General features: G+C 43.6%; 1 protein-coding gene across 1 annotated transcript; it reads right to left on the bottom strand.

The window, feature by feature from the left end:
- Positions 1 to 1,334: 1,334 nt before the first annotated feature.
- ddb2.L (damage-specific DNA binding protein 2 L homeolog) lies at positions 1,335 to 13,236 on the bottom strand. Its single transcript, XM_018257380.2, has 11 exons — positions 13,054 to 13,236; positions 9,694 to 9,880; positions 9,498 to 9,589; positions 7,827 to 8,015; positions 7,600 to 7,745; positions 6,531 to 6,630; positions 6,226 to 6,403; positions 6,003 to 6,148; positions 5,016 to 5,180; positions 4,173 to 4,218; positions 1,335 to 2,417 (listed from the first exon to the last, which is right to left on the bottom strand). The coding sequence occupies exons 2-11, from the start codon at positions 9,878 to 9,880 to the stop codon at positions 2,197 to 2,199; spliced, it is 1,470 nt and encodes a 489-aa protein (XP_018112869.1). The 5' UTR covers positions 13,054 to 13,236; the 3' UTR covers positions 1,335 to 2,196.
- Between the last annotated feature and the right edge of the window lie 627 nt (positions 13,237 to 13,863).

Genomic DNA, 13,863 nt, shown 5'->3' with positions numbered 1-13,863 from the left:
CACTTTGCTTAAAGCCAGACCAGCTGTTTCAGAGCCACATTAGGGAATACGTGGTAACGTGGTACAAGGGTTGGCCACACCCTCTAACCTACAGCAACTAATAGGCCAATCGGACGGTTGCCATCACAATAAGGAAACATCTGACTGGCTTCTGTGGTTAAAGGACATACTTTGAAATGTGTTTTTATTATTCTGAGAGTCTTGCTGGAACCATCCCAATTGAGTTTATAACGATCACTTCTAGTTCTAGGCCCATAGACTCAGGTGGAGAAGAGACAGAGCAAGGAGAGTGCACCAGTGACCTGTTCCCTCTTTATACAGAATACAGACCCTCCTTTAGAACCCCCCACCCTCTCCATATCATTTCTCCCCAGTGTAGGGAGAGGTGAGACTCTATCCCTCCAGCAAGGTGGTAAAATAAAAGCCCTGCCCATAGACCATGGAGTTGGAAGAGCAAGGATCGAAGCAGTCATTATAAAGTGGCAGCCATTTGTTCAAAACAATCAACTCTCCTCCCTCCACTACCTCACTCACTTGGATACACTTTAATTGGACTGCCAGTGAGCTATTCTAACACAGGACACACAGTAGATAACAGATAAGTTCTGAAGAATCCCATTGTATACTACAGAGCTTATCTGTTATCTACTGTGTATCCTGTGCTTGAATGGCTGCCCCCATGGCTACACAGCAGCTTGTTTATATAAACTATAGTAGTACTTATCTGTTATCTACTGTGTATCCTGTGCTTGAATGGCTGCCCCCATGTCTACACAGCAGCTTGTTTATATAAACTATAGTAGTACTTATCTGTTATCTACTGTGTATCCTGTGCTTGAATGGCTGCCCCCATGGCTACACAACAGCTTGTTTATATAAACTATAGTAGTGCTTATCTGTTATCTACTGTGTATCCTGTGCTTGAATGGCTGCCCCCATGGCTACACAGCAGCTTGTTTATATAAACTATAGTAGTGTTTCTGATACAAACACAGCAGTTTTACCAGTGCAGGGCAACGTAGATAAACAATTGCAGCAGCACTCCGATATGTGAAAAAATCTTTATTCGTGCAACAACGGCAACATTTCGGACTATTCCAGTCCTTTATCAAGCCTTGATAAAGGACTGGAATAGTCCGAAACGTTGCCGTTGTTGCACGAATAAAGATTTTTTCACATATCGGAGTGCTGCTGCAATTGTTTATCTACGTGTAAAGAACCTGTGCAGAGGGGAGTTCAGCGTGCACCCGAGACTACAAACAGTGAGTTGTGTGAGTGTGGCACTTTACCTGTGACTTTGTACCAGTGCAGGGCAACAGTACATTATATTGTCATTCCTTTAAAACACTTTCATTTATTTGGTGTTACTGATCGCAGCAATGACCATGGTCTTCCTAGGGGAGACAATTGGCCTGGAACAAGCGAGGAACGAATCCCAATACTGTGGGAGCTTTTGATTCTGGACCTGATGGGATCCAACCAGTACGTTAAGACAAGGTTCAGGATGGAAGTCACATTTATTTTCCATTGGACTATTTGGCCTCAGAGCTGTAGGATCCATAGGTTTATGACCCAAATAGAGCCTGTCAGCCACCCAAAAATCCTAGAAGTTCCCCTTAGTGATCAATGGACATGCAACATCCGTGTAGCCCATCCCATGATCCCGTTGTCTTCTTCTGTCCAATCATCAGCCAGCTTTTGTCTACAAAAACCTCTGGCTCAGCTGAAGGCCTGGTTACAACGACGGGGTCAGTCCCATCAGTCCAGCATTGCAGTCCCAGAATCCAAGTGATAATCCGGCAGCACCCGGATATTTCTGTTTTAAAACTGATCCACATCCCTTTCTTTCATGTATAAAAAAAATAAATAAAAAAAAAAAACAGACAGATAATATAGGCCTTGTCCTGAAAGCAAAGAGTTAATGTTCACTAGAAGCCAGCAGGGGGCAAGCGATTGAGCTCGTCAGGTCGGAGATGCAGGACATAAAGCTACGTCCCTCCCTAATTATTTCAATCCTGAAAAAATTCCGGAAGGGAAAAGTAAACGGAGACACCTTGCTATTAAATGCATAAAGCAGTGCAATAAGGCACTATGGGTTTTGGCTCCAGCAACCCAATAATCCCAAGGCTGTTGGACCTCACTGGCCACCATACTCATCATGTGAAATGTTAACCAATTGTGCACTGAAGCCCAAATTCACTTGTGCTTCCCGCGCTTAGTAGAGTCCTTTACAGTCCGTGTCTTACTGTTCTCCGTCGCACCGACTTTATTCCCTGGCTTCTCTCTGGAATGTGGCAATCTGGAATTCGGAAGGTCCTTTCTCCCCACTGAAAGTCCCTTTTCCCTCAGAGCCTTCATCATCTCCTCCTGCTTCATCATCAACAGAATCTCCCGGCTCCAGATCAAGATATTAAAACCTAAAATAAATGATTATGATGCGTTATACAGAGAACTCGGAGTATCACTCATGTATTATAAGGGATAATGTATCCCCTACTGTAAATTATAAGGATATTAGAAGTCACTGAGGGGTTGTTCTGTGACCATATAAAGGCACAAGGCTGCAGGCTGAATTATACAGGGAACTCTGAGTATCACTCATGTATTAAAAGGGATAATGTACCCCCTACTGTAAATGATAAGGATATTAGAAGTCACTGGGGGGTTCTGGGACCATATAAAGGCACAAGGCTGCAGGCTGAGTTATACAGGGAACTCTGAGTATCACTCATGTATTATAAGGGATAATGTACCCCCTACTGTAAATGATAAGGATATTAGAAGTCACTGAGGGGTTGTTCTGTGACCATATAAAGGCACAAGGATGCAGGCTGAGTTATACAGGGAACTCTGAGTATCACTCATGTATTATAAGGGATAATGTACCCCCTACTGTAAATGATAAGGATATTAGAAGTCACTGAGGGGTTCTGTGACCATATAAAGGCACAAGGCTGCAGGCTGACTTATACAGGGAACTCCGAGTATCACTCATGTATTATAAGGGATAATGTACCCCCTACTGTAAATGATAAGGATATTAGAAGTCACTGAGGGGTTCTGTGACCATATAAAGACACAAGGCTGCAGGCTGAGTTATACAGGGAACTCTGAGTATCACTCATGTATTATAAGGGATAATGTACCCCCTACTGTAAATGATAAGGATATTAGAAGTCACTGAGGGGTTCTGTGACCATATAAAGACACAAGGCTGCAGGCTGAGTTATACAGGGAACTCTGAGTATCACTCATGTATTATAAGGGATAATGTACCCCCTACTGTAAATGATAAGGATATTAGAAGTCACTGAGGGGTTGTTCTGTGACCATATAAAGGCACAAGGATGCAGGCTGAGTTATACAGGGAACTCTGAGTATCACTCATGTATTATAAGGGATAATGTACCCCCTACTGTAAATGATAAGGATATTAGAAGTCACTGAGGGGTTCTGTGACCATATAAAGGCACAAGGCTGCAGGCTGACTTATACAGGGAACTCCGAGTATCACTCATGTATTATAAGGGATAATGTACCCCCTACTGTAAATGATAAGGATATTAGAAGTCACTGAGGGGTTGTTCTGTGACCATATAAAGGCACAAGACTGCAGGCTGAGTTATACAGGGAACTGAGTATCACTCATGTATTATAAGGGATAATGTACCCCCTACTGTAAATTATAAGGATATGAAAAGTCACAGAGGGGTTCTCTGATAATATAAAGGCACATTTTATTTCATGGAATTTAAACTTGACTTCTGGATTCGGTCAGGATTCGGCCTTTTTCAGCAGGATTCGGCCAAATCCTTCAGCCTGACTGAACCGAATCCTAATTTGCATATGGAATTAGGCGCGGGGAGGGAAATCACGTGACTTTTTGTCACAAAACAAGGAAGTAAAAATGTTTTCCCCTTCCCACCCCTAATTTGCATATGCAAATTAGGATTCGGTTCCGTATTCAGCCAAATCTCTCGCGAAGGATTCGGGTGTTCGGCCGAATCCAAAATAGTGGATTCGGTGCATCCCTAAAAACAGGGTACATATTGTATCTTACAATACACATCTCTTTGGCCCAAAGCAGCATCCTAATTCTAACAGGTACAGTAAGCAATAGAGCTAATTTCTACTTCTGTCACTGGAGGAGCTTGACACCAGAGAACACTCACCCATGCCAGAAGCCAGAAGATCTCCCATTGGATTAAATTTGTTGAGCTGGAAAGATAAATAAATAGCAACTGAGTTAACAACTGGACCAAAGGAATGTCTACTCCTAGAGGCAGGACCTGAGACAGGAGAGAAGGGGCTTCTGTAGGAAGACTGGGACCTCCTGGTGCGGAGATAGAAATCTGGGAGGTCCAACCTAGAACCTTCCAGCCAAGTGTTATAGTTTGGGGGGTAATGGGGGTGTCACATGCACACAGGCTGATGTACTTAAAGGGGTTGGTCACCTTTAAATAATTTTTTAGGATGGTGTATGGAGTGATATTTTGAGATTATTTGTAATTGGTTTTAATTTTATTATTTGTGGTTTTTGCGTTATTTAGCTTTTTATTCAGCAGCTCTCCTGTTTGCCATTTCAGCCATCTAGTCGCTAGGCCCCAAATTTCCCTAACAACCATGCGCTGATTTAAATAGGAGACTGGAATATGAATAGGAGAGGGACTGAATAGAAAGATGAGTAATAAAAAGTAGCAGTAACAATATAGTTTTATCCTTACAGAGCATTTGTTTTTTTAGATGGGGTCAATGACCCCCATTTGAAAACTGGAAAGTCAGAAGAAAAAAAGCAAATAACTAAAAAACGATAAAAAAAATAAATAATGAAGACCAATTGAAAGGTTGCTTAGTATTAGCCACTCTATAACATACTAAAAGTTAACTAAAAGGTGAACCATCCTGTCACGTTCCTCTATCAGTCAGTTCTTTCTAGGAGACCTCTAGAGGGAAAAAATTGGACAACTTACATTAATAGCTCAAAATTGAAGATGTTGGGCTGATCAGACACTTACAGAAACAATACCAGATGCATAAGGATCATAGAGCTGGCACACGATGTTCCCTTTCTGCCCATCAAACACGTCTACTGTCCGCAGCTCATCTGACGAATATCCTGGAAAGAGCGGGTCGGGGTATCGGCCAACAACAATTAAATCATAGCGGGGATGCCACGTAGCCTGAAATAGAACAACACAACAGGCAAGTAAAGGACTACCAGAATACCCAGATGTGAGATACTGAAGTGGAAAGGGAAGGCCCCCACAAAACCCACACCAGGTTGTCAGAGACAGAAGTCCATTCATTGCACAGATATGCCCAAATAGTCTCCTCGTGAACCATTCCCTATGCTGAAGGTTTGGGGCATGTGCATCCAGATCCCACGTTTTAACTGGATATACAGTATCACTCATGTATTATAAGGGATAATGTACCCCCTACTGTAAATGATAAGGATATTAGAAGTCACTGAGGGGTTGTTCTGTGACCATATAAAGGCACAAGGCTACAGGCTGAGTTATACAGGGAACTCTGAGTATCACTCATGTATTATAAGGGATAATGTACCCCCTACTGTAAATGATAAGTATTTCAGAAGTCACTGAGGGGTTGTTCTGTGACCATATAAAGGCACAAGGCTACAGGCTGAGTTATACAGGGAACTCTGAGTATCACTCATGTATTATAAGGGATAATGTACCCCCTACTGTAAATGATAAGGATATTAGAAGTCACTGAGGGGTTGTTCTGTGACCATATAAAGGCACAAGGTACAAGGCTGAGTTATACAGGGAACTCTGAGTATCACTCATGTATTATAAGGGATAATGTACCCCCTACTGTAACTGATAAGGATAACTGAAGTCAATGATAAGTTTAGAAAGCATGTAAAAGGATAAGGACACAAGCTATATGAATCAAAGTGATTTCAAAGAACAACTGAAATAATAAAGTGCCGTGTTTCAGGATATTTTACAGATCGTTACGTTTATGTATCTAACCTTTATTGCAGTCAAGTGCTGGAATTGCCTGTGAGGATGAGGTATTATGTGCTGCGGTTTGGCCCAATCACATGCTGAGTAGACACGGATCTCGCTGTGCTGATCGGTAGTGAGTAGCTTTGCTCCATCCCAGGGGCTAAAATAAGCTGCAACGAGAAATCCCTGTGAGTACCAAATAGCCACAAATCCCTTTAAGATACTGGAGGTAATAAAAAGCGATTACCAGAGTTAACACCCCGTGCGTGCGGCAATGTGTACAGACAGCTGGACTTGTCTTTCATGTTTCTCAGGTCCCACAGCTTCACGGTCTGATCCACAGAAGCGGTCGCCAGCAGCCAATCACAGCGTGGGTTGAATTCAACGTGCGTGACTTTCTTCTTGTGCAGCCGTAACTTCCAAATCTGAGAATAAAGCATCAATACACCATGATCGGGAATAATTGCTTTTCAATACAGAGTTGAAATGAGGTCTCTACCCCAAAGAGCTTACAATCTAGAAACAGGAAGCTCAAAGCTGGAATATACCCACCTCCTTCCCACAGGTCTCTAGGAGGACCACATTGCCGACGTTATCCCCAGTGACCACACACTGCCTTCCAGCAGAGACGTCGACGCTGCAGTACCACATTCTAGGGAAGAGGAAAAAGCTGTTAAAGCAATGGAAGCCTCTACACTGCATGTGCACCCCCTAGTGATTTCCATGTGCCAGGAAGCTCCATAAAATTGTTCAGTATAAAAATAAAAACTGGGTAAATAGATAGGCTTTGTAAAATAAACAATGTTTCTAATATACTTAGTTAGCTGAAAATGTAATGTATAAAGGCTGGAGTGACTGGATGTCTAACATAATAGCCAGAACACTACTTCCTGCTTTTCAACTCTCTTGTCTTCCACTGATTGGTTACCAGGCTTTAACCAATCAAAGACTTGAGGGGGGGGGGCACTTGGGTCATAACGGTTGCTTTTGAATCTGAGCTGAATGCTGAGGATCAATTGCAAACTCACTGAACAGTTATGTCCCATGTGGCCCCCTTTCAAGTCGCTGACTAACTCAGAGTTAGAGAGCTGAAAAGCAGGAAGTAGAGTTCTGGCTGTTATGTTACACATCCAGTCTCTCCAGTCTTTATAGATAACATTTTTGCCTAACTAACTATATTAGAAACATTTTTTATTTTCCACATACTATCTATTTAGCCAGTTTTTATTTTTACACTGAACTGTTGCTTTAAGGAATATACAAAGAATAATGGTGTGAATGGGAAAACCAACAGTTTTACATTGTTTCCTGCTTCCATTCTTTGGGCTGGTGGCTCACAACTAAATGATCCATGCATGCAGGGTCCACCAGTCAGGATCATGTATGTTGGGTGATTACATGTGCCATACTATGCATGAGAGGGGTCCAGTTTACCCTATCAGCAGCAATGGAGGCATTTTTGCTCACCGCTAAATCTATCCATGGCCATATTTCCTATTTCCAGGCACCCAAGGCCCTGTGCTATGGGTGGGGAAAGCCCTTGGGACACCACAGCCAATATACAAGAATTACCCCCAAAGGGTCAGTACCCCCGCCTACCCCACAGAGCCATCTTGCTTACGCCCAGTCCTCAGTGTTGGTGAACGTTTGTATATTGCGCCCAGAGAAGTCCTGCAGCACCGTGCTACCCGCCACTGACGAGGTGTACAACTGATTAGGGTTAAACGGGTCGAACTTCATTCCGGTGATGCACCCTCCTGCTCCAATCTGCGGGCGTTAAAAACACAGCATGGTTATAGACACACACAGTGTAATAGGGATCCAGCGGGGCAAGAAGAATGGACTCACCCCAGGAATAAGGGTGTTATTGAGTTCTTCATAGTCCCACAGGATGATGTCTCCTCCTTTCGATCCCACTGCAACGGTATTTGGGTGCATAGGGTGCCACTCCAGAGTGGTAACCCTACGAACAAAGGGGCTGTTGGTCCGATATAATATGTAGGAAGCCAGGGACTGGAGAAAGGGGGTTTGCAGGTACTAAGAAGAAATAGAATAGGACATTAAGAATTAAGGTTATTGCATGTTTGGTCCTGGTGAGGTCGATAATTTGATTACCAGGATACAATTCCTATCCTTCACCCTTTGTTGTGACTGATTTATTATGCAGGGGAATTAATGGTGCATTTGTAATCTAATAACCGGCCTACCAAGGAGCAAACATGGAGGAGTTTAAATTAAGCAGTTTGCTATTTGCAAGGTAGATAATTTGATTACCAGGATACAACGCCCATCCTTCACCCTTTGTTGTGACTGCTTTGTTAAACAGGGAGATTAATGGTGCACTTGTAATCTTATAGTCTGCCTACCAAGAAACATGGAGGAGTTTAAATGTAGCGTTTTGCTCCTCGCGAGGTCAATAATTTGATTACCAGGATATAACAACCATCCTTCACCCTTTGTTGTGACTGCTTTATTACGCAGGGAGATTAATGGTGCACTTGTAATCTAATAGTCTGCCTACCAAGGAGCAAACATGGAGGAATTTAAATGTAGCAGTTTGCTCCTTGCAAGGTCGATAATTTGGTTATCAGGATACAACAACCATCCTTCACCCTTTGTTGTGACTGTTTATTACACAGGGGGATTAAGGATGCACTTGTAATCTAATAACCTGCCTACCAAGGAGCTAACATAGAGGAGTTTAAATTTGGCAGTTTGCCACTGCCCTACATTTCATACGAACCCCCATATGTATTAAATGGCACTAAATTTGCTCAGGAGCAGTATCCCATAGCTACCAATAAGATGCTTGCTTTTAAACAGGTGAAGAAAAAAGTATAAGAAAAAAAATATCCCAAAGCTGCAGCTAGAGGTTCAACATTCATATAGTTAACCAGTATTTTTAAAGGTAAAGTACAACCGGAGCTCCCCCCCAAAGTAAGGTTAAAATACATTAAAGAAGAAAAGAATCCATATAGCGGAGAATTACTTAAACAGGGGGTCTCACTACTGGGAATATTTTAGGTAAAACACACTATTTATTTTTGTGAAATCACTAAACACTCCCAAAGCCCCCCCCCCATCCCGTTCCACAAGCACACTAACTCAAATGGAAATCACAAATGCCGATGTTATAAGTGGTGGATACTAATCACGGAAAAGGTTCAGCGCCATCTTACTACACCTACTCCGTGATTCACCCAATCATAGTAACTGAATGAAAATGAGGCTTGGCCCGCACGGATACACACAAGGACATCCTTTTAAACAGGTGACCAGTGAATGCTATCTGCTGATTGGTTGCTACGAGTTACTGCTCCTGGGCAAACTATGTGCCTTTTATTGCATAACCCTCCCCAAAGTGTATTGTAAATGAACAATTCCTGGACAATGAAATGCATTACAATGAAAGAGGACAATTTTGAGGACTTTGCCACCCGCAGAGCTGGAAATAGAATGGATGGCGAAACAGAGTGATATTGCCCTTAAAATAAAACTTAGCACATGTCAGCATCTCACCTTTGCTCCGACATTGCCCCCCAGAGTGCTGCGATACAGATAATGCACTATACTTGTCCACTTGTCCCCTCTGTTTGTTCCACAGTCAGACTCTGTTGGGGGGCACAGGAGAGCAAATTTCGTTAAAATACCAAACACAGCAGCACCAGATGACAACCCCCCTGATTCAAAGTAGATTTAATAACAGAGTAATTACCTTTTCTGCTGCAGGGTGTGTCTAGTGCAGACCCCCGCTGCCCCCCGCTTCTCCTCTTTGATGGTTTCTTCTGCCCGGCTTCAGCATTTTTCACGTTCTCCCGTTTCCTTTTTCCTAGAGACACGTCTTCCTGCTCCTCTTCCTCCTCAAGATTCCTCCTTCCACGTGTTGCTCTTTTGGGGGGCATCTGTAGGGAAATATGGGAGCTGCTAAGGTTTTTGGGGAAAGGGCGCCACCATAGAATATCTGTCACCCACTTGGCCCAGAGAGAGGCAGCACAGGAGCGTCTGGAAAGAGGAGTTTTTGTGACACAGAGGGGTGCTTCACCTTCCAACACTTTTTTTTAGTTCAGTTGGTTTCAGATTGTTCCCCAGAAATAAAGACTTTTTCCAATTACTTTCTATTAGGGATGCACAGAACCCAGGATTCGGTTCGGGATTCTGGCAGGATTCTGCCCTTTTCAGCAGGATTCGGATTTGGCCAAATCCTTCGGCCCAGCCGAACCGAATCCGCATATGCAAATTAGGGGCGGGGAGGGAAATTGCGTGACTTTTTGTCATAAATCAAGGAAGTAAAAACTGTTTTCCCCTTCCCACCCCTAATTTGCATACGCAAATTAGGGTTCGGATTAGGGTTCGGTATTCAGATGAATCGGCTGAATCTTTAGCAAAGGATTCGGGGGTTCGGCCGAATCCAAAATAGTAGATTCGGTGCATCCCCACTTTCTAAGTGTGACCGTTTTTCTAATATTGTCATGTAAAAGTTTTATTTTTCAACTTGTAAAGCAGCTCTGGGGGGTCGGCGACCCTGTAAACTGGTCTAAATTGATACAATTCTTATCTTTGTCCCAGAATCTGTGGATTTCATTATCATTTAGGGCAGAGACACAAGCTCAGATTCAGGGTGGTCAGCCAGAAATAATTCGCCTCTTCTTCGGGCGACTAATCTCCCCAAACTGCCTCCCGCCGGCTACAGTGTAAATCACCGGCCGGCAATCGGTGTGCTTCGTTTTCCAAAGTCGCCAAAGTCAGAGGAAGCTTTGGGCGACTTCGGAAAACAAACTGCACCGATTGCCATCCGGCCGGTGATTTACATTCTAGCCGATGGGAGGCAGTTTGGGGAGATTAGTCGCCCGAAGAAGAGGCGAATTGTCACTGGCCGACTAATCGTGTGTCTCTGCCCTAAAGGGGTTGTTCACCTTCCAAACACTTTTTAAAGTTCAATTGTTTTCAGATTGTTCCCCTGAAATAAAGACTTTTTTCAACTACTTTTCATTTTTTAATTGTTACCATTTTTTCCCCAAAATCTAAGTTTAAAGTTGAATGTTCCTGTCTCTGGTGTTTGAGTCTGACAGCTCAGTAATTCAGGTGCAGACTCTGAACTGTTACAATTTTGCAACATTGAGTTGATCCATTTCTCAACAGCATCTCTGGAGTATTAGTAACTATTGTATCAATTCTAACAACTGAATTTAAAGGAGACATATTATGTAACAAATAAGAATGTACCAGTGCATTAAACTCTTTTACATATAGAAGGAATGTGGTTACTTTATTGAAAATTTCTGCAAAAACTCTACTAGTCCTGCCCATCTGTTCCACTTCCTGTTGCCCCTTTCCCAGACGGCACTCAGCGCACTGAGATAGGAACCAATCAGCCGCTAGATGGACCTGATAGGGAACTGAAGACTGTGTTTTGTGTGACTGCAGGGCTGTGATTGGCTGTCCCCCTCCTAGTGTGCATCTGGTAGGGACTGTTAGGACACACCCACCCCTCATTTGAAGGGGACCATAGCAGATCTATAGGGGCTGCAATAAAGGGGCCATTTTTGAAGGTAACATTAGTTTTTGGGCAAAAGTAAAACCAGCACCATATAGTATTCATTATTGCCTACAAAATTAGGGGGGTTTCATTTATCCTATATGTCTCCTTTTAAGGAGGGGTTGGGACAGGCAATGGGGTTGCCCTCTAAGACTCTGGCTCTGCCTTTGGGGGGAGTATGGGGCTGGCAAGGGATTGCCCTCTGGGGAAAGGATGTGCCAAATGCAGTGGAAGAGACAGGCAAAGATCTCCATTTGGAGAGAAGAGGGAGCAGATAAGAGATCACTCTGTAGGGTTAGAGCAGGGGTCCCCAACCTTTTTTTACCCGTGAGCCACATTCAAATGTAAAAAGAGATGGAGAGCAACACAAGCATAAAATAGTCCCTTGGGGTGCCAAATAAGGGCTGTGATTGCCTCTTTAGTTGCCCCTATGTGGACTGGCAGCCTACAAGAGGCTCTACTTGGTACTATACTTAGTTTTTATGCAATTAAAACTTACTTCCAAGCCTGGAATTCAAAAATAAGCTTCTGCTTTGAGGACACAGAGAGCAACATCCAAGGGGTTGGAGAGCAACATGTTGCTCGCGAGCTACTGGTTGGGGATCACTGGGTTAGAGGAAGGGGCAGGTTAGAGGGGTCTCTAACTGAAGACTAAAAGGGGCAAGGGATTCCACTCTGGGCAGAGTATGGGACAGGCAGGCAAGGGGTCCCCTTGGGGAAAAGGACAGACAAGGAGGTCTCAATTTGGGTTGCAGATAAGAGATCCCCGTTTGGGAGAGGAAGAGGCAGGTTGGGGGTTTCTAATTAAAGACTAAAAGGTGCAAGGGATCTGTGCAGAAAGTAGGGGGCAAGTAGGGCGTTTGAGGGCTAAGTAGGGAGGTTTACCAATAGAGAAAGGTGTAATGAGAGGAGGCTTTCCTGTAGGACACAAAACTGCACAAGTGCAGTTGCTAATAGCAACCTAAACGATCCTTTTATAACTTATAACCAGGGGCGTAACTATAGAGGAAGCAGACCCTGCGGCTGCAGGGGGCCCAGGAGGTATAGGGGCCCAATGAGGCTCAAATTCATATACAGTTTCAATAAATATTGGTAAAACAAGTCAACTGCTAAAAATTTTGGGGGCCTGAAAAATAATTTGCTGTAGGGCCCAGTAATATCTAGTTACGCCACTGCTTATAACTTTAAGTACATTTTTTAAACAGGGCAGGGGGACGTGGGCTACAGGGCATGAAGGCTACAGGGCAGGGGACTGAGGGGATGTGGGCTACAGGGCAGGGGGTGAGGGCTACAGGGCAGGGGGTGAGGGCTACAGGGCAGGGGGTGAGGGGTACAGGGCAGGGGAGAGAGGGGTACAGGGCAGTGAGGGCTACAGGACAGGCGGATAAAGGCTAATAAGTGTTGCTGAGCGGGTAAAGAGAGGGTGTTTCTCGTTTATAGGGGGCGGGGCAGGAAGCTTCTGTCACTGGAGGTACAAAGTCCTTCTATAATTACATAATGGAATGTGCCTCCAGCTCCGGGTTCCCTTCCCCGCGGTACCTGTCAGGCTTCTCTCCAGCTGTAGAGTCACAGGCGGTGCTGATCAGCCCTCAGTGCAGACCCATCCCCCAATCGCTACCGATACATCTCCGTGCGGCCGCTGCACAGACCCAAATCTAATCTTCACTCTTTCTCTTTTGGCAAGATGTCGCTTCCATTCTGCGCCTGCGCCAATAACTCGCAGCTCACGTGGTTACGTGTGTGTGTGTGAGAAAGTGTCTGGTTCTTGAGACTCCGCCCACTCATCAGCCGTCTTGCTTGTTCATTGGCTGCAGTCTTAGTGACAAAGCTTGTGATTGGCTAAACTAAATTCGCTGGGGCTTTTTCTCTTCATTTTACTTGTTGGCAGAGCTGTAGGGACTAAATGCACCAACCTCCCAATATTTGAAAGTTTGAGAGATGGACAGAGAGAAACTGTGTCAGGTTGTGGAGAGTTTGAAAACATTTCAGCTTTTATGTGGCATTTATATGTTATTTATGTGGTATTTATGTGTTATTTATGTTGTATTTATGTGTTATATATTTATGCGATATTTATGTGGTATTTGTGTGGCATTTGTGTGACATTTATGTGGCATTTGTCTGTTATGTGGTATCTATGTGGCATTTGTGTGGTATTTATGTGGCATTTATGTGTTATTTGTGTGGTATGTATGTGGTATTTATGTTATATTACTGTTTGCCTTTAAATTCAACTTTTAGTATGTTATAGAAGCAACGTTTCAATTGGTCTTCATTATTTATTTTTGATAGTTTTTGAATTATTTGCAGTTTTCTTCTGATTCTTTCCAGCTTTCAAAAGGCTCTGTA

Source organism: Xenopus laevis, chromosome 4L (genome assembly GCF_017654675.1).
Source record: "Xenopus laevis strain J_2021 chromosome 4L, Xenopus_laevis_v10.1, whole genome shotgun sequence".
NCBI classification, from domain to species: Eukaryota; Metazoa; Chordata; class Amphibia; order Anura; family Pipidae; genus Xenopus; species Xenopus laevis.
The sequence above is the reverse complement of the archived record's forward strand: the minus strand, read 5'-3'. Positions and strand labels throughout refer to the sequence as shown.

Bases quoted from the DNA above. Each gene is read 5' to 3' on its own strand.
- ddb2.L (XM_018257380.2), bottom strand. From the start codon at position 9,880: ATGCCCCCCAAAAGAGCAACACGTGGAAGGAGGAATCTTGAGGAGGAA. The intron at 6,631-7,599 runs GTAAGCAAGATG...CCTCTTCCCTAG, and splicing joins ACCAACACTGAGGACTGGGC to AATGTGGTACTGCAGCGTCG. The intron at 2,418-4,172 runs GTGAGTGTTCTC...CATTTATTTTAG, and splicing joins TCTTCTGGCTTCTGGCATGG to GTTTTAATATCTTGATCTGG.